The sequence below is a fragment of the Scyliorhinus canicula genome, chromosome 7 (genome assembly GCF_902713615.1).
Source record: "Scyliorhinus canicula chromosome 7, sScyCan1.1, whole genome shotgun sequence".
Classification (NCBI taxonomy): Eukaryota; Metazoa; Chordata; class Chondrichthyes; order Carcharhiniformes; family Scyliorhinidae; genus Scyliorhinus; species Scyliorhinus canicula.
Genome location: NC_052152.1, coordinates 170,193,893 through 170,214,654, shown reverse-complemented (window position 1 = coordinate 170,214,654; position 20,762 = coordinate 170,193,893). Strand labels below are relative to the sequence as shown.

At 46.1% G+C, this 20,762-nt stretch overlaps 1 protein-coding gene across 4 annotated transcripts in view; it reads right to left on the bottom strand.

The window, feature by feature from the left end:
* The window catches only part of cse1l (CSE1 chromosome segregation 1-like (yeast)), a 70,576-nt gene extending 50,061 nt beyond the window's left edge, over positions 1-20,515 (bottom strand). The window contains exons 1-3 of one of the 4 annotated variants that reach the window (XM_038803247.1): positions 20,367-20,515; positions 16,309-16,404; positions 10,979-11,121 (exon numbers count right to left, since the gene is read on the bottom strand). In XM_038803247.1, coding sequence (XP_038659175.1) covers positions 10,979-11,121; positions 16,309-16,393 — 228 coding nt within the window. In that variant the 5' untranslated portion in view covers positions 16,394-16,404; positions 20,367-20,515. Of the gene's footprint in view, positions 1-10,978; positions 11,122-16,308; positions 16,405-19,447; positions 19,609-19,824; positions 19,930-20,366 lie in introns of those variants that run through there. The other 3 variants (XM_038803246.1, XM_038803249.1, XM_038803248.1) reach the window with 3 other exon arrangements.
* Positions 20,516-20,762: the final 247 nt, after the last annotated feature.

Below are 20,762 nucleotides of genomic sequence, written 5' to 3'. Positions count from 1 at the left end.
ACACTACAAAACTACACTACACCAGCTGTGGAAAAAAGTCAATATTGAATACGGTGGTAAGTGTGCTGATTGACACCATCTCCGACCATGTGCTCAAACATTGAATATATCTACAGCTGTAACCAGCCAAGATGTGTGTTCTATTGCAATGCTGAATAAAGACAAAGATAGTAAAGAAGCCTTCAGGGTAAAGACGTGAACCACTCATATCCAGCCTCAACCCTACCTTGAAAGCCACAGTCGTGAAATGGCCTATTCAATCAATCATATGAACAGTGGTGGCCTCAGTAAGTTGTAATCAGGTACTTGTTCAAGATGATGCAAGGCCCAAAGTATAAATGCACTGATCAGTTCTGTTCAAGCATGAATGCTATCCAGAGCCAGCTGTAGACTATAAGGTACTTTTGATTATTGGAGGGGCGTTGAATGAACTGAACATCTGAATAATCAGGAAGACATACTTCGTACCTTGTGACAGAAGGAAATGATGAAACAACTGAAGGTGGTTGATCCAAGAATGCTGAACAGATGAATAACTGCACTTGAACTCCAAGGCTACAACAAATGGGCTCAAACAAGCATGACCATCTTCCACAGCATCTGGTTTAATTGCTGTTACTGCAGCAATTGCCCGTAGACCACAATGCCACCCCCATCTCAACTTCGTAGGTACAATTGGCACCTGCAACAAGCTCTAGAACTGAACATTTCTAGTGGAATCTGAATTAAGCAACAGATCATTACTGACTAGGTACAGCCCGATGCCAACACTTTTGACTCTTCCCATGATACCAATAAGTTTATATAAGTCCTGTGACAGAATAACATGACCCAAGGAGTTGATAAGGAGCATTATCAAACAAGATCTGAAACATACATACAGGTGAACATATGAATTTATAGTAGGCCACTCGGCCCCGAGTTCTAGATTCTCCCAGAAGAGTAAACATCCTCTCTCCACATCCACCCCCAAGGATCTTTAAAGTTTTTAATCAAGTTGCCTCTTCCTCTTCTGAACTCCAATGGATACAAACCAAACCTCTCCAACATTTCCATTTCCATGTAACATGAATACCCATTCTTGGTATTAGCTTTAAACTTTCTCTGAACTGCTTCAAATGCATTTACATATTTTCTTAAATAAAGGCACAAATACTGCACACAGTACTCAAGATGTAATCTCACCTGTGCCCTGAATAACTGAAGCATAACCTGCCTACTTTCTTATTCAATTCCTCTTGCAACAAATAATAACATTCTATCAGCTTTCCTAGTCACTTGCTGTACCTGCAGACAAGCCTTTTGTAATTTATGCACCAAGAAATCAAAATCCCTCCGAATCTAAGAGCTCTGCAATCCCTCACCATTTAGATTAATTTGCTTTGTTTTTATTTTTCCTCCCAAAATAGATTTTTGCATTTTCTTTCATTATATTCAATTTGCTAGATCTTTGCCCACTTACCTAACCTATCTATATCCATTTGTAGCCTCCTTATGTCCTTTCACAACTTATTTCCCTACCTTGGTGTCAGAAAATTTACCAACCAAATTTTCGGTCCCTTCATCCCAAGTCATTTATATTAAAATTCATATGAATTGCAAAAAGTTGACGCACTGATGTCTGAAGCATTAAATCTTGGAATCAGAAATTAACCCATTTATGTCTACCCGCTGTTTCCCGTTAGCTATCATGCCTGTATGTTCCCAAACGATGAACTTTTATTTTCTGCAATAACCGTTGATGTAGCACCATATTAAATTCCTTTTGGAAACCAAGTACAGTACACCCTCTGTTTCTCCTTTATCCACAGCACATCAGGCTCCTTCAAAGAATAGCAATAACGGGATTTCCGAGCTGAGCCGAGTAGTCACGCGAAAGGTGACTCTTGTCGAAGAACATCGGCTAAGGTGATTTAACCCCAACAAATGGGTACCAAGAGCATAGAAAATTTAAAACTAACGCATCAACAATCTCACAGGCTATTTATTTCAAGATCTTAGGAAGAAGTCCATGAGGACACAGCACAGCTCCAGCAATTTACTCAATATCACTTCCCCAGTTATTGCTTTTTCTTGACTTCTTTCCTCACTTCCATTACCTGATTTACAATTATTTCTGGGATATAATATCAGTAGTGGGAAAATGCTTCAATCCATTATCAAGGACTTTATAGTGGAACATTTAGAAAGCAGTGGCAGGATCAGAATCAGCATGGATTTTTGTGAAGGGAAAATCATGCTTGACAAATCTATTGGAATTCTTTGAAGATGTAACCAGTACAGTTGACAAGGGGGAGCCAGTCGATGTGGTATATTTGGACTTTCAGAAGGCATTTGATTAGCTCCCGCGTAAGAGATTATTGTGCAAAATAAAAGCGCATGGGATTGGGGGAAATGGATTGAAGTGGATAGAAAACTGGTTGGCAGGTGGATCTGGAGATGGGGGAGGTGCGGGACCAGCGCCCGCTTTGGCGTCTGGACGTGGGGTTGTTGGCTGATGAGGAGGTGTGTAGGAGGGTTCGGGGATGTATCCAGAGGTACCTCGAGGTCAATGATACTGGGGAGGTCCAGATGGGGATGGTGTGGGAGGCTCTGAAGGCAGTGATTAGGGGGGAGCTGATCTCCATCTGAGCCCATAGGGAGAAGGGGGAGAGGAGGGAGAGGGAGAGACTGGTGGGGGAGCTGTTAGTGTGGATAGGAGGTACTCGGAGGCCCGGAGGAGGGATTGCTGGGGGAGCGGCGTAGCTTGCAGGCCAAGTTTGATTTATTGACCACCAGAAAGGCGGAGACACAGTGGAGGAAAGCGCAGGGAGCGGTCTATGAGTATGGAGAGAAGGCGAGCAGGATGCTGGCGCATCAGCTTCGTAAGCGGGACGCGGCTAGGGAGATTGGTGGAGTGAAGGATAGGGGTGGGAATGTGGTGCGGCAGAGGTCAATGAGGTCTTTAGGGACTTTTATAGGGAACTGTACTGGTCGGAGCCGCCGGCGGTGGGAGGGGGAAATGGAGAGTTTTTTGGACAGGCTGCGATTTCCAAGGGTGCAGGAGGAGCAGGTGGAGGGACTGGGGGCGCCGATCGAGTTGGAGGAGCTGGTCAGTGGGATTGGCCACATGCAGTCGGGGAAGGCGCCAGGACCGGATGGGTTCCCGGTTGAATTTTATAAGAAATACGCGGACCTGCTGGACCCCCTGTTGGCTAGGACCTTCAACGAGGCATGGGAGGGGGGTGTTTTGCCCCCGACGATGTCCCGGGCGCTGATTTCCCTGATCCTGAAGCGTGATAAGGACCCCTTGCAGTGCGGACCATACATGCCAATTTCACTGCTGAATGTAGACGCAAAGTTGCTGGCGAAGATCTTGGCCACTAGAATAGAGGACTGGGTGCCGGGGGTGGTACATGAAGATCAGACGGGTTTTGTGAAGGGGAGGCAGCTGAACACTAACGTGCGAAGGCTGCTAAATGTGATAATGATGCCGGCAGCAGAAGGAGAGGCGGAGATTGCGGTGGCATTGGATGTGGGGAAGGCCTTTGACAGGGTTGAGTGGGGGTACTTGTGGGAGGTGTTGGAGAGGTTCGGGTTTGGGGTGGGGTTTATTAAATGGGTGAGGTTGCTGTACGAGGCCCCGATGGCGAGTGTAGTGACAAATGGGAGGAGGTCTGAGTACTTCAGGCTCCACCGTGGGGCGAGGCAGGGGTGCCCCCTGTCCCCCTTGCTTTTTGCGTTGGCAATTGAGCCTCTTGCCATGGCTTTCAGGGAGTCGAGGAGGTGGAGGGGTTTGGTGCGAGGTGGGGAGGAGCACCGAGTGTCTCTGTATGCAGACGACTTGCTGCTGTATGTAGCAGACCCGGTGGGGGGAATGCCGGAGGTGATGGAGATTCTTGCTGAGTTCAGGAGTTTCTCGGGCTATAAATTGAACCTGGGCAAGAGTGAGCTGTTTGTCGTACACCCGGGAGATCAGGAGATGGGGATTGGTAGGCTCCCGCTAAAGAGGGCAGTGAGGAGTCTTAGATACCTGGGGGTTCAGGTGGCTAGGAGCTGGGGGACTCTGCACAAGCTCAATTTTACTAGGTTGGTGGAGCAGATGGAGGAGGAATTTAAAAGGTGGGACATGCTGCCGTTGGCGGGTAGAGTACAGTCCGTTAAAATGACGGCGCTCCCGAGGTTTTTGTTTTAGTGCCTCCCCATTTTTGTTCCGAGGGCCTTTTTTAGGAGGGTGAACAGCAGCATTCTGGGATTTGTTTGGGCGCACGGGACTCAGAGGGTAAGGAGGGTCGTTTTGGAGCGGGGCAGGGATAGAGGGGGGCTGGCGCTACCCAACCTCTCTGGGTACTATTGGGCGGCTAACGTCTCAATGGTACATAAGTGGGTAATGGATGGGGAGGGGGCAGCATGGAAACGGATGGAGATGGCGTCCTGTGGAGGCACGAGCCTGAAGGCACTGGTAACGGCGCCGCTGCCGCTCCCTCCAACGAGGTACACTACGAGCCCGGTGGTGGCGGCTACCCTCAAAATTTGGGGGCAGTGGAGGCGACACAGGGGGGAACTGGGGGGCTCGGTTGAGGCCACGCTGCGGGGGAACCACCGGTTTATCCCAAGGAACATGGATGGCGGGTTCCTGGGGTGGCACAGGGTGGGCATTAGGAAGTTGGGAGACCTGTACATTGACAGGAGGTTCGCGAGCCTTGGTGAACTGGAGGAGAAGTTTGAGCTCCCCCCGGGGAATAGGTTCAGGTACCTTCAGGTCAAGGCGTTTGCTAGGCGGCAGGTGGAGGGGTTCCCTTTGCTTCCCCCGCGGGGGGGTAAGGGGTAGGGTGCTTTCGGGGGTGTGGGTTGGGGATGGGATGGTGTCTGACATCTACCAGGTAATGCAGGAGGTGGGGGAGGCGTCGGTAGAGGAGCTGAAGGCTAAGTGGGAGGTGGAGCTGGGGGAGCAGATTGAGGAGAGGACATGGGCGGACACCCTGGAGAGGGTGAACTCCTCCTCTTCATGTGCGAGGCTTAGTCTCATCCAGTTCAAGGTGCTGCACCGGGCCCACATGTCCGGATCTAGGATGAGTAGGTTCTTTGGGGGCGAAGACAGGTGTGTCAGGTGTTCGGGAAGTCCAGCGAACCATGCCCATATGTTCTGGGCATGCCCGGCACTGGAGGAGTTCTGGAAGGGGGTGGCGAGGACGGTGTCGAGGGTGGTGGGATCCAGGGTCAAGCCAGGCTGGGGACTCGCGATATTTGGGGTTGGGGTGGAGCCGGGGGCGCAGGAGGCGAAAGAGGCCGATGTTTTGGCCTTTGCGTCACTAGTAGCCCGGCGGAGGATCTTGCTGCAGTGGAAAGATGCGAGACCTCCGAGCGTGGAGACCTGGATTAATGACATGGCGGGATTCATTCAGCTGGAGAGGGTCAAGTTCGCCCTGAGGGGGTCGGTACAAGGGTTCTTTAGGAGGTGGCAGCCTTTCCTCGACTTTCTGGCTCAACGATAAGGTACTAGGTCAGCAGAGCAGCAGCAACCGGGGGGGGGTTAGGGGGATTGTGTTTAAGTTAATTTGCTTGTTGTTAATTTATTTTGTTGTTTATTGGGTTTGGGGGAGGGGTGGGGGGGTTTGTTATATGCGTTGTTACGGGTGCCGGGGGGTGTTTATTATTATTCTTATTGTTATTATTGTTCTGTTGATATATATTTTTCAAAAAATTCCAATAAAAATTATTTTTAAAAAAAGAAAACTGGTTGGCAGAGAGCAGAGAGAAACAAAGAGTAGGGATTAATGGGTCATTTTCAAATTGGCAGGCAGTAACTCGTGGGGTACCACAGGGATCGGTGCTGGGACCCCAGCTATTCACAGTATATATTAATGATTTGGATGAGGGAACAAAACGTAACATCTCAAACTTTGCAGATGATACCAAGTTAGGTGGGAGGTGAATTGTGACGAGGATGCAGGCATCCTATGGCATAAACTGGATAGGTTGGGCGAGTGGGCAAATCAATGGCAGATGCAGTATAATTTGGATAAGTGTGAGGTTATTCACTTTGGAAGCAAAAACAGGAAGGCAGATTACTACCTGAATGGTTATAAATTGCGAGGGGGGTGTGTGCAGCAGGTCCTGGGTGTCCTTGTGCACCAGTCGCTGAAGGTAAGCATGCAGGTGCAACAGGCGGTAAAGAAGGCTAATGGTATGTTGGCCTTCATTGCAGGAGGTTTCGAGTATAGAAGCAGGGACTGAAGTAGGGGCTGGTTTAGCACAGGGCTAAATCGTTGGCTTTTAAAGCAGACCAAGGCAGGCCAGCAGCACGGTTCAATTCCCATACCAGCCTCCCCGAACAGGCACTGGAATGTGGCGACTAGGGACTTTTCACAGTAACTTCATTTGAAGCCCACTTGTGACAATAAGCGATTTTCATTTCATTTCAGGGATGTGTTTCTGCAATTATACCTTGGTGAGGCCACACCTGGAGTATTGTGTGCAATTTTGGTCTCCTCCCCTGAGGAAGGATGTTCTTGCTCTCGAGGGAGTGCAACAAAGGTTTACCAGACTGATTCCAGGGATGGCGGGACTGTCATATGAGGAGAGATTGACACTGTTGGGATTGTTCTTGCTGGAGTTCAGAAGAATGAGGGGGGGATCTCATAGAGACTTATAACATTTTAATGGGACTAGAAAGGGGAGGTGCAGGGAAGATGTTACCAATGATGGGTGTGTCCAGAACCAGGGGTCAGTCTGAGGATTCAGGGTAAACCATTTTGATCAGATATAAGGAGACATTTCTTCACCCAAAGAGTGGTGAGCCTATGGAATTCATTACCACAGGAAATAGTTGATGCTAAAACATTGAATATATTCAAGAGGCGGCTAGATATAGCACTTGGGGAGAATGGGCTCAAAGGCTATGGGGAGAAAGCAGGATTAGACTATTGAGTTGGATCATCAGCCATGATGTACTGAATGGCGGAGCAGGCTTGAAGAGCCAAAAGGCCTCCTCCTGCTCCTGTCTTCTATGTACGTATGTATGTACGTTATTTGTATATCCTCTATCATGAAGATCGATGCAAAATACCTGTTCAAGGTCATCTGCCATCTCCTTATTTTCCATTATTAATTCCCCAGACTCACTTTCCATAGAACAGTCACTTGGCTACCTTTTCCTTTTTAAAATATCTATTGAAACTCTTAGTATCAATCCTTATATATACAATCTTTATATTGCACTCTAATTTTTCCTTCCTGATTGATCTTTATGCCATTCTTTGTTGGTCTGTCCAATATTCTGACTGTTGCACAATTAGATGTTTTTTTACTATCTTTAGCCTTTCTAGTTCACCAAAGATGTTGGGTCCACCCCTTGGAAGTTCTCTTTTTCACTGATATGTATCTGTGTATTCCAAAATATCCCTTTAAAATCTGTCACTGCATCTCTGCTGACCTATCCTTTAACCTCCAATCCAGAGGAAATAATTGGACAAAGGCTTCCTAAGAGAGGGAGATTTTAAGCAGCAGCTTAAAGGAGGAAAGGGTGGTAAGAGAAGCAGAGTTGTGTGGGGAAGGGACTAGAGAACCTAGACAGCTGAAGGCACAGCCACCAATAGTTGAGTCTTTAAAATTGGAGATGCTTAAGAGACCAGAATTACAGTTGGTCAGATATCGTGGGAGGGTTGTTGGGCTGGAAGAGATAACGGAGATTGGGAGGGGCAAGGTCATGTTGAAATTTGAAAACAAAAATTTTCTTTAAGTAATGTAGGTCAGTCGGCATTGAACATAAGAACATAAGAACATAAGAAATAGGAGCAGGAGTAGGCCATCTGGCCCCTCGAGCCTGCTCCGCCATTCAATGAGATCATGGCTGATCTTTTGTGGACTCAGCTCCACTTTCCGGCCCGAACACCATAACCCTTAATCCCTTTATTCTTCAAAAAACTATCTATCTTTACCTTAAAAACATGTAATGAAGGAGCCTCAACTGCTTCACTGGGCAAGGAATTCCATAGATTCACAACCCTTTGGGTGAAGAAGTTCCTCCTAAACTCAGTTCTAAATCTACTTCCCCTTATTTTGAGGCTATGCCCCCTAGTTCTGCTGTCACCCGCCAGTGGAAACAACCTGCCCGCATCTATCCTATCTATTCCCTTCATAATTTTAAATGTTTCTATAAGATCCCCCCTCATCCTTCTAAATTCCAACGAGTACAGTCCCAGTCTACTCAACCTCTCCTCATAATCCAACCCCTTCAGCTCTGGGATTAACCTAGTGAATCTCCTCTGCACACCCTCCAGCGCCAGTACGTCCTTTCTCAAGTAAGGAGACCAAAACTGAACACAATACTCCAGGTGTGGCCGCACTAACACCTTATACAATTGCAACATAACCTCCCTAGTCTTAAACTCCATCCCTCTAGCAATGAAGGACAAAATTCCATTTGCCTTCTTAATCACCTGTTGCACTTGTAAACCAACCTTCTGTGACTCATGCACTAGCACACCCAAGTCTCTCTGAACAGCGGCATGCTTTAATATTTTATCGTTTAAATAATAATCCCGTTTGCTGTTATTCCTACCAAAATGGATAACCTCACATTTGTCAACATTGTATTCCATCTGCCAGACCCGAGCCCATTCACTTAACCTATCCAAATCCCTCTGCAGACTTCCAGTATCCTCTGCACTTTTCGCTTTACCACTCATCTTAGTGTCATCTGCAAACTTGGACACATTGCCCTTGGTCCCCAACTCCAAATCATCAATGTAAATTATGAACAATTGTGGGCCCAACACGGATCCCTGAGGGACACCACTAGCTACTGATTGCCAACCAGAGAAACACCCATTTATCCCAACTCTTTGCTTTCTATTAATTAACCAATCCTCTATCCATGCTACTACTTTACCCTTAATGCCATGCATCTTTATCTTATGCAGCAACCTTTTGTGTGGCACCTTGTCAAAGGCTTTCTGGAAATCCAGATATACCACATCCATCGGCTCCCCGTTATCTACTGCACTGGTAATGTCCTCAAAAATTCCACTAAATTAGTTAGGCACGACCTGCCTTTTACGAACCCATGCTGCGTCTGCCCAATGGGACAATTTCTATCCAGATGCCTCGCAATTTCTTCCTTGATGATAGATTCCAGCATCTTCCCTATTACCGAAGTTAAACTCACTGGCCTATAATTTCCTGCTTTCTGCCTACCTCCTTTTTTAAACAGTGGTGTCACGTTTGCTAATTTCCAATCCACCGGGACCACCCCAGAGTCTAGTGAATTTCGGTAAATTATCACTAGTGCATCTGCAATTTCCCTAGCCATCTCTTTTAGCACTCTGGGATGCATTCCATCAGGGCCAGGAGACTTGTCTACCTTTAGCCCCATTAGCTTGCCCATCACTCCCTCCTTAGTGATAACAATCGTCTCAAGGTCCTCACCTGTCATAGCCTCATTTCTATCAGTCACTGGCATGTTATTTGTGTCTTCCACTGTGAAGACCGACCCAAAAAACCTGTTCAGTTCCTCAGCCATTTCCTCATTTCCCATTATTAAAACTCCCTTCTCATCCTCTAAAGGACCAATATTTACCTTAGCCACTCTTTTTTGTCTTATATATTTGTAAAACCTTTTACTGTCTGTTTTTATATTCTGAGCAAGTTTACTCTCATACTCTATCTTACTCTTCTTTATAGCTTTTTTAGTAGCTTTCTGTTGCCCCCTAAAGATTTCCCAGTCCTCTAATCTCCCAGCAATCTTTGCCACTTTATATGCTTTTTCCTTCAATTTGATACTCTCCCTTATTTCCTTAGATATCCACGGTCGATTTTCCCTCTTTCTTCCGTCCTTCCTTTTTGTTGGTATAAACCTTTGCTGAGCACTGTGAAAAATCGCTTGGAAGGTTCTCCACTGTTCCTCAACTGTTCCACCATAAAGTCTTAGCTCCCAGTCTACCTTAGCTAGTTCTTCTCTCATCCCCTTGTAATCTCCCTTGTTTAAACACAAAACACTAGTATTTGATTTTACTTTCTCACCCTCCATCTGTATTTTAAATTCCACCATATTGTGATCGCTCCTTCCGAGAGGATCCCTAACTATGAGATCATGAATCAATCCTGTCTCATTACACAGGACAAGATCCAGGACCGCTTGTTCCCTCGTAGGTTCCATCACATACTGTTCTAGGAAACTATCGCGGATACATTCTATAAACTCCTCCTCACGGTTGCCCTGACCGACCTGGTTAAACCAATCGACATGTAGATTAAAATCCCCCATGATAACTGCTGTACCATTTCTACATGCATCAGTTATTTCTTTATGCTCATTGGGGAGAAGGGTGAGCAGGAATGGGTGAATTAGGACAGGGGGTCACCCCAAAGATGTGCAGGTTAGGTGGATTGGTAACGCTAAATTGATCCTTAATTGGAGAAAAAATAATTGGGTACTCAAATTTTACAAAAAAAAGAATTAGGACAGGGGCTGCAGAATCTTGGATGATCACAAGTATATGGTAGGTAGAAGGTGGATTCTGGACAACGGTGGAGTTGAATCGTAAAGCCAAGAGATATTAGCTGCACAAGTGATGACAGTAAATAGGAGGGATTGATAGGGTGGCTCCTGGCAAGTTTTATTTTTTTCCCATTATGTGGCTAGGATATAGCTATGCTGAAAACCACACACCATCAGGTATTAAGACACTGGTTATTTTGAGTATTTTCTACTTGGATTAAAAGATGCCCAGGTACACATCCACCTAGTCAGTTGCATGATTTGAAGAATGGAAAGTAACTCACCAACACGAGTTCCGATATTTAATAACACGTTTACGTGCATCAAATGCATGAATCTCAGTTGTAACATATAAAATTTCACGTTTGCAATTTTTCAACTCAATTAAACTGCCCAAGAAAGTGCATTTTACATTAACGGAATCCAATTGTACTATAGGAGGAATAATTTTAGCTTCTATAAAGCATCTCTAAGATTGAGACACCACAGGTTACTTACGATTCGCCAGTTTCTTTTGATGTAGTTCTTGAAAGTCACACTTGAACACACTTTCATAACATTGTCTTGAGACTTTTCAATGAGAGTTAGCAGTAGCAATGGGTAATTTTGGTTTCTCTCCACTGACTCAAGAAACTTTTCAGCTAAAAAGCAAAAGGTGTGATTTAAATACGTGTCTGGAAAGCACGTTTTCTTATATCCATTTATAGAATGCACATTCATTCAATCTTCAACATGCATACAAAATTGCCCTTTCCCTCCCACCATCTTCTTTAGGACAAGGTGTGCAATCAACATTTGGCAAAATATACTCTTAACTGGAGCATGGTCTACGGCAATTAGAGATGTGGAAGTTCATAAATCTATTATTTTCAAAACGTTAGTGATTTCTATTCATGGGACAGATAATGACTAATCAATGTGGAAAGATTATGATTGCCTTCTGTCGTTAAGTTTCCAAATGCCGGACTTCCGCTTGCCGCTATGCGGAGCTAAGCCGCACGTTCGGCAGCTCCCGCCAGGAACGGACTTTTGGGCTCTTTTAAGGGCCCACAGCGGTACTTGCTCGACGGTTCCCGACGTGGGAAGGTGTTTGCAGCGGATCCCCAGTGGTCTATGGTCTTGACCAGGAGCGGGGCCAGCAGAATAGCGGTGGCAGCGCCTAAGAAAAAGCAGGGGAAGAGAATCAAGATGGCGGCCGGCGGAGACCTCGAGGAATGGAGGCAGTGGGCGCAGGTGCAGCAGGAGACTCTCCAGCGCTGTTTTCAGGAGCTCAAAGTGGAGCTGCTGGACTCGCTGAAGGGGAATACGGACAAGCTGCTGGCAATGCAGACAGCCCAGGGGGTGGAGATTCGGGAGCTCCGACAACAAGCCTCTGAAAGAGAGGATGAGGTCGCGGCATTCGCGGTAAAGGTGGAGATGCACGAGGCGCTCCACAAGAAGTGGCAGGAGCGGTTTGAGGAGATGGAGAACCGGTCGAGGCGGAAAAATTTGCGGATCCTGGGCCTCACGGAGGGGCTGGAAGGGTCAAACCTGGGGGCCTATGTGGTTGTTTTGTTGAACTCGCTGATGGGAGCTGGGTCCTTCCAGAGGCCCCTGGAGCTGGAGGGGGTCCACAGAATACTGGCCAGGAGGCCCAAACCAAATGAGCCACCACGGGCAGTGCTGGTGCGGTTCCACCGGTTCGTTGATCGAGAGTGCGTGCTTAGGTGGACCAAGAAGGAGCGGAGCAGCAAGTGGGAGAACACGGTAGTGCGGATCTACCAGGACTGGAGTGCGGAGGTAGCCAAGCGGAGGCCCGGGTACAACCGGACGAAGGCGGTGCTCCACAGAAAGAGTGTGAAGTTTGGCATGTTACAGCCGGCACGTCTGTGGGTCACCTACAAGGACTGGCACTTTTATCTCGAGTCCCCGGAGGAGGCGTGGGCCTTTGTGCAGGCCGAGAAGTTGGACTCTGACTGAGGGTCGGGAGTTTGTAAAGAACTGTGTTAACTTTTGGTGGGAAGGGTCTCTGTTTTATGCTGTTTCAAGCTGGTTGTGTGTTGTTTCTAGGACGGGTGGGGTTCTGTCTTGTTTCTCCGGGGGCGGGGTCGTACAGAGGGAAAGCGCGGGCTTTTCTTCTGTTTCCCGCGCTGAGGGTGGATGGGGCAGGGTCGGAGTTGAGAAGCGCGGGCTTTCCTGTTCCAGTACCTCCCCATCCTTATCCCGAAGGCCGTTTTTAGGAGGGTCAATAGGAGTATTACGGGATTTGTATGGGCGCATGGGACTCCGAGGGTGAGAAGGGTGTTTTTGGAGCGGGGCAGGGATTGGGGGGGGGCTGGCATTGCCCAACCTCTGTGGGTACTATTGGGCTGCCAACGCAGCGATGGTGCATAAGTGGGTAATGGACGGGACAGGGGCAGCATGGAAGAGGATGGAGATGGCGTCCTGCGTGGACACGAGCCTGGAGGCGCTGGTAACGGCGCCGTTGCCGCTCCCTCCAACAAGGTATACCACGAGCCCGGTGGTGGCGGCTACCCTCAAAATTTGGGGGCAATGGAGACAGCATGGGGGGAGGTGGGGGGCTCAATGGAGTCCCCGATACGGGGGAACCACCGGTTTGTTCCAGGGAGCATCGATGGTGGGTTTCTTGGCTGGCACAGGGTAGGTATTAGGAGGTTGAGGGACCTGTTTGTGGATGGGAGGTTTGCGAGCCTGGGTGAGTTAGAGGAGAAGTTTGGGCTCCCCCCGGGAAACATGTTTAGGTACATGCAGGTTAGGGCGTTTGCCAGGCGGCAGATGGAGGGGTTCCCTTTGCTGCCCCCACGTGGGGTACGTGACAGGGTGCTCTCGGGGGTGTGGGTTGGAGGGGGGAGGATTTCGGACGTGTACCACGTCATGCAGGAGGTGGATGAGGCTTCGGCGGGGGAGCTGAAGGGTAAATGAGAAGAGGAGCTGGGTGAGGAGATTGAGGAGGGGACGTGGGCGGATGCCCTGGAGAGAGTGAATTCCTCCTCTTCCTGTGCGAGGCTTAGTCTCATACAGTTCAAGGTGCTGCATAGGGCCCACATGACCGGGACGAGGATGAGTAGGTTTTTCGGGGGCGAAGACAGGTGTGCTAGGTGCTCGGGGAGCCCAGCGAACCATGCCCATATGTTCTGGGCATGCCCAGCGCTGGGAGAATTTTGGAAGGGGGTAGCAAGGACGGTGTCGAGGGTGGTAGGATCCAGGGTCAAGCCAGGCTGGGGACTCACAATTTTTGGGGTTGCAGTGGAGCCGCGAGTGCAGGAGGCGAAAGAGGCCGGTGTTCTGGCCTTTGCGTCCCTAGTAGCCCGGCGGAGGATTTTGCTTCAATGGAAGGATGCGAGGCCCCCAAGCGTGGAGGCCTGGATCAATGATATGACAGGGTTCATCAAATTGGAGACGGTGAAATTTGCCCTGGGGGGATCAGTACAAGGGTTCTTTAGGCGGTGGCAGCCTTTCCTTGACTTCCTGGCTGAAGGGTAGGAAAATAGGCCGGCAGCAGCAGCAGCCCGGGGGCGGGGGAAGGGAGAAATGTGTATATGTGTTTATTGAATATGCCGGGTGCTTATCTATTTCTTCTTTTTGTAGTTACGGGGGGGGGGGGGGGGGGGGGGGGGGGTTGGTTTTGGGGGTTATTGTGTTATTTCTTTTGTTGTTGTTAATACGGTTTTCTTGCTGTTATTTTATGCTTTTGATATGTTTTTGAAAATCTTAATAAAAATTATTTTTTTTTTAAATTTCCAAATGCCTTAAATAAGGCTCACTAATATCCACATGCAGCCAAAGCATACGCACATTTCTTTTCTTCAGGACTTTCCATTTCATGAACGAAGAAAACTAAATGAATTCATTTCTTTGCTACAACTGAAGCGGAAAACCTTAACCCAGACATGGACCAGCTATTGGACTAGCAAACACAAGAACGCTGCAGCCTGGTGATTATGATAGTCGAGTTGAATCAAGAGATCCTAAGTTCAAACTCCAGCATGGTAAATGGAATTCAATAAGTCTAGTATGGCACATGACAACAAATAACAAAATAACTGTTTACTTGTTACAAGTCCAACTGGCTCACTATTGTCCCCAAGTAAAGGTATCTGCCATCCCACACAGTCTGCCCGAGATTCCAGTCCTGCACTTACTGATTTATTTTTAATGTCCGAAAGGCCAAGAAGGATGGGAAACATACCTGGATCCCAATAATAAATGTTAAACGGTGCTGCTTTTAATAAAATAATAGTCTTTATTGCTCATTGTGGGCACGTTTGTACAAATTAATTGACTAGCAAAAGTGTTGGCTGGAATAAGGTGGTAGCCGTAACGTAACGGTGATATTATAGGCAGCTGGGGCAACTCTGTTAATGAAGCAAAACCTTGTAATGAGTAAGAGGGGATTTTATGAGTGATTCGCTCAGTTGGTTAAAATGTGGTGGTAATAATGCCAAGGTCCCAGGTTTGACCCCCCAAGGGCAATTCACTCCTTAGGGCAGCACGGTACCACCGTGGTTAGCACTGTTGCTTCACAGCACCAGGAACCAGGATTCAATCCCCTGCTTGGGTCACTGTCTGTGCGGAGTTTGCACATTCTCCCCGTGTCGGCGTGGGTTTCCTCCGGATTTTGCGGTTTCTTCCCACAAGTCCCGAAAGACATGGTTGTTAGGTGAATTGGACATTCTGAATTCTCCCTCAGTGTACCCGAACAGGTGCCGTAGTGTGGCAATTAGGGGGTTTTCATAGTAACTTCATTTCAGTGTTAATGTAAGCCTACTTGTGACATCAATAAAGATTATTATTAATTGTTGTAACTAACGGTGAAACTTAGGCAACTTTATTTTCTGGAGCTAGTTTGGGTGTCTCCGGAACGAAAAAGGTCAAGAGATTTATTGAAATTGACGAATATATTTTCACTATCTCTACCTCAGTTTTGCCTTCAGATAAAATGTCAGGAACCCTTAACACAGCTGCTCCAGGACAGCATGGTGGCGTGGGGGGTTAGCATTTCTGCCTCACGGCACCGAGGTCCCAGGTTCGATCCCGGCTCTGGGTCACTGTCCATGTGGAGTTTGCACATTCTCCCCGTGTTTGTGTGGGATTCGCCCCCACAACTCAAAGATGTGCAGGCCAGATGGAGTGGTCACACTAAATTACCCCTTAATTGGAAAAAATGAATTGGGTACTCTAAATTTTTTTTTAAAACAGCTCCTTCAGCCCAAAATAAAGAGTACTTAAACCAACATTGGCCCAATTTATGCCATGTGTCTGTTACTTTCTCTGGTAAACCAAGATCAATTTGTATCCCTTTCTCTCCATTTGCCACCATCTCCCACCTATCCCATCCCCAGCTTACTCCTAACATTTTATTTTTGAACTTGGACCCTATTATTTCCATCCTTTATCATTGTGAATAATTTGCTGGACAGGGTTTCAGGGATAGGTATTATATCAGATTAATTAAACAGGTTTGGTCGAGCCAATTAATATTACAGTTCCACCCTCACAATAGGACTTCAGTTTAAACACGCATTCAAAAGGTGGCTCTACCAGTGCAGCACATCATCAGTACTGTGCTAATGTGGCAGGATAGATTATGTGTTCAAGTCATTTGAGGGGGGTTTTTGCCTCACACAGAGTGTTACCATCAAGCCATGGCTCATGTATTTTGATTACTTGTTCAAAGTGCAGTAACTGTACGGAGGCAAATGGCAAAATATGCACACACTAAGATACCACAAATACATGAATACCAGGTAATATGCTATTGTACAGATGGTAGTTTTGAAGGAATGATCGACAGAATGACTAAAACATAGGAACATCAAAGTAGTTACCTGGTCTCCTAATTGCAGGATCAGGGTCAAGAGTCTTCTTCAGGAATTCAGACAGGGATTGTAAATTGGCATCACTGAGGTCCATAATTACAAATCCTAAATGGAAATTAATGAGATTAATATTGACTACAGATCAGTTCTACCTGTCCATTTATTTTCTCCTGAACTCAATTATCCCAAATACTCCAAGACCAGACAATTTATCAGGTAGTACAGTTGTCGATTTCTGATGACAACTGTATTGATTGTAACTCTATCAAAGAAATTGCTTAGCTTCCATCTGTTCCGTTTCTTGAGGAGACAAATGAGAAACTTCTCATCCAGCTATAGAAGTCGATGTACACATCATTTCAAGATCGCTCTCGATTAGAACAAACCAAAACTAATCGTCCCCTGCTTCAAGGATTTATTCATGTTTAACTTGAAAGAGTTACACTTCATCAACCAGTGTGGCACAGCAGCAACCTACTGTACAGAAATTACTTATGTCTCATCACTAGCTCAGTGAGGATCTTGAATTGATAATCCTCTTCACCACCAGCTCCACACAAAGGAAATAGCTGTCCATATTTGCTCTATCTTCATAGCTTTAGTAAGCATTTGAAAATTTCTTTGAGCTCTCTTTGCTCTAGTGCAAATAACCGTCATCCCAAATCTCTCCTTATAATGATGGTTTGCCATACCAGGTTATTAGCTCGGTGAATCTATGCTGTATATTTTTAATGTTCTATGACCTCTTGATAATTAGGTTCCCAAAATGTATACAAGCACTATTTTTCTTAAATGTTATAATTTATTTTGCCCTTGTACTCAAAAGCCCCTACTCTTTGCCATAAATTTATCAAAGACCACCTCCTCAGCAAATATAAACTGGTTGTGTTTATTAATCCATGCATTTCCAAATGCACCGTAATTTGATCTTGAACTGTGGATCCTAAAAGTTGGATCACAACTAATTTTGGTATGATTGGTCCATTGTTACCCGTTTTATTTCTGGTGTCATGACCAACTACTCTCAATGACCTTTCAAAATTCTGCTGCAAAATTTGCACACTTAAGGAAGTTTTAAAAATCATGGCCACAGCCTCTTTCACCTCTCTAATTTCTATTAACTGGCTAGGATGTAGCTGAAATGAAAAAAGAAATGTAAATCGCTTATTGTCACAAGTAGGCTTCAAATTAAGTTACTGTGAAAAGCCACTAGTCGCCACATTCCGGCGCCTGTTCGGGGAGGCTGGTACGGGAATTGAACCGTGCTGCTGGCCTGCCTTGGTCTGCTTTCAAAGCCAGCGATTTTGCCCTGTGCTAAACCAGCCCCACCAGGGTCCTATGATTTCACAATAAACTATGGTAATGTTTTTCAAGACCAAATCATTTTCTACAATAAGCTCAATAATGTCAAGTTCATTATTTGCAAAAATTGAAGTCCAATGCCTCCATCCTGCACGATTAGACCTCTTTTGGGCACCTGTAAACTTTCCACACCTATTGCTTTACTTTTTGTATGCTTATAGAAGCCCTTTTCATTTTGTTTTATCTTCTGTGTTATTCTTTCCGCAAATGCCCTTGCGGCTCTTCTAAACTCCCTTCTTCCACATTCCCTATTGTCCTTATTGTTCACTTCAATTTTGTTTCCTTTTGAAGATTCAATTCAGTAGTGAATATCTCCATTGATCCACAAAGTGTTATATTTTGGATAAACAAAATCCAATAAGCTAATTAACTAAAACATCACAATTTAATTTTTAATAAGTTGAAAGACAACTATTTTACTATTGTTACGGGATTGCAATACAATCTTTACAAAAAATATTGATTGACACATGAATGCTTGCAAAGAAAACTTAGGACTGGTGTTGGAAGATCTTGTCAGATGCTGGAGGAAGGTTATGGGAAGATAGAAGTATAAAAACTCAGTGCAAATGAATTCTGTGTCAAAAAGTTAATATTTTGGGTGTTGCCGCTTATGATACAAATTACAACTTTTATTTTATAGCTGCTAACAGATTTGGCATGTGCTTATCCTGGAAATTTTCCAATATAACCACAAGTGAATTTCAGCAGCAGGAATGATATCATGACTACTTTATCAGTTGTTAAACTATTGGATCATGCTATGTAGCCTCATTGCTTATTGCTACATAGGCTTACTTGTTAAGATTTAAATAAGGCATAAGTTCATAAAATAGAACCAATAAAAGGATTAACAAAACAGTTAAGATGGTTATTTTTTGCTGTCTGTAAAGAAACAAAGACTGCATTAAATAGGGATTCCAATAGAGCTATACTAACAAAATTGGTGGGGGCTATTACCACTGAACATTATCCAAACTTAGAGCAACATTACTACGCAATGTTTCAACTTTGGGGTGAATTTCAAGGAGTTACCACTGTACTGCTGACAGGTTCGCAGTACACAAGATGCCATTATATAGGTGGAACTATTTCTGTATCATCAAACAGTGCTCAAGAGCGCAGCACCAACTTCAGCCTGACTGCCACAAATTGAGCAGAACACCAAGCGACTGACACACAACTACACCTTGCTACATTGTCTTCTACAAGACAAATGCTGTTCATGCATTAGCCTGCAAAAATATCTGTTCGTGCATAAAGGTGTAACTCCTCTCAGAAACGCCCCCAGATTTGATGAAATGTACTAATAGCATTATCTCAAAGAGGCACAGAAGAATTATTCCCCTCTCTCCCAGCCCCTCAGTGACCTGACCAATATTTATCTCTGCCAATGTCTCAAAGAACAATTATCTGGTCAGTATCAAAATGAAATGCAGTATGTGGAAGTTTACTGTGCATAAATTTACTGCAGGGTTTCCTACATTACAAGGAATGCATTTTAAAAGTTCTTTGTGGCTGTAAAGCACTTTTGAAATGCCCAGTAGCCGTGAAAATAGCTATATAAATGCAAATCTTGCTCTCATTTATAAAAGTACTACCTATGGGGCTACTTTAGCACAGTGCAGAACAATGCAAGCAGCGCAGGTTCAATTCCTGTACCGGCCTCCCCGAACAAGCGCCTGAATATGGCGACTAGGGGCTTTTCGCAGTAACTTCATTGAAGCCTACTTATGACAACAAACAATTATTATGTAACTTTGTCAGCTGTAAGTAAACCTCCCACCTGCAATGTTGCTGAAGTGCCTCCACTTGCAGTAAAGTGTCAGCACAGCGTGGCAAGTTTACAGTGACCCCATTATGAAAGTGAGCACAGAAATTCATAATGGGAAGCAAAAAAAATGCCGGCTACACAGGACTGAGATCGTAATGGCCGAGTCATAAAACCTGGCAAGGAGGAAAAAGACGTTTTCAAGATCATTCTTAAAAAAGGCTTCTAAATAAACGTGTAAAATCGACTATTCAGCTTTAATTTCGGAAAGGTTTATTCTTGAAACGCCAATTTGACTGTTTTTTTTCCTCGATGGACGCTGTCTGGAATTGCAAGCCAGGAAAAGACTGGAATTTGCTCAATTGGCTTCCTTATGCATATTTTTCACCTACCAGGTATTTTACAATAAGGAGCTTACAAGGGCAGCCTAAAGGAGGCAGCGTGCGGAGCCCGAGTGCTGCATTCCTGTGGAAGGAGCGGGGCTTCAGCATTCAGAGGAAGGCCTGGAGCGAGCGACCAAACATGCTGGACGGTGATTGACAGGCAGACCAACCACTCTCAAAGCGGTACAGCTGACGTTCGCTGTCCAGCTACCAATCAGCGCTGGCCAGAGGCGAACAGCAGGTTTGGTTGACGTGAAAGGCCGAGGACCGGGCCTTCGCGTCCGAACATAAGCGCCTGGCCTAGCCACCACCTCGGCCACATCCTCCCGCTATCAGTTAACAAAAAGCAGCAACTGCCGGGCCCAGCCGAATTGTGGAAGTCGGTACTGCAACGACCGCCCGGGGGTCGGGAGCGGGAGCACACACACCCCTTCAGACTGGAACAAATGGACAAGTTAAGAGTCTGTGGCTCCTCAACATCGATCCACGGGGATCCTAGAAACCGGCCACAAGATGTAGCTCCATAGCTGGACACAACCGCTCTCCCCTACCTTCTCTCTTAAAATCAAAGTGATTACAGACCCACGGGCGCCCCGTCACTCTCAGGATCGTTCAAACACAAGGAAAATGGCGCGCTGCCTAACGCAGGCATGCGCACTGCAGCGGGACGGACTCCCCGCCGCACGCAGGCGCACTGCAGCTGGACGGACGCCCTGCCGCAAGTACGCAGGCGCACTGCAGCGGGACGGACTCCTGCCGCAGGTACGCACGCGCACTGACTAACTCCCACATCCTACATTACAAGCCATACAACCATGTGCGTTTGGAGTGTGCTGCTGGACTGACTGATGTGTCACTATAACCATCCCGTGGAAAGTATTATCCAACTCAAGGGTATCTGAGCCACATTGTTACTGCTGTTCTTTAATTAATGTACTGCATTTACT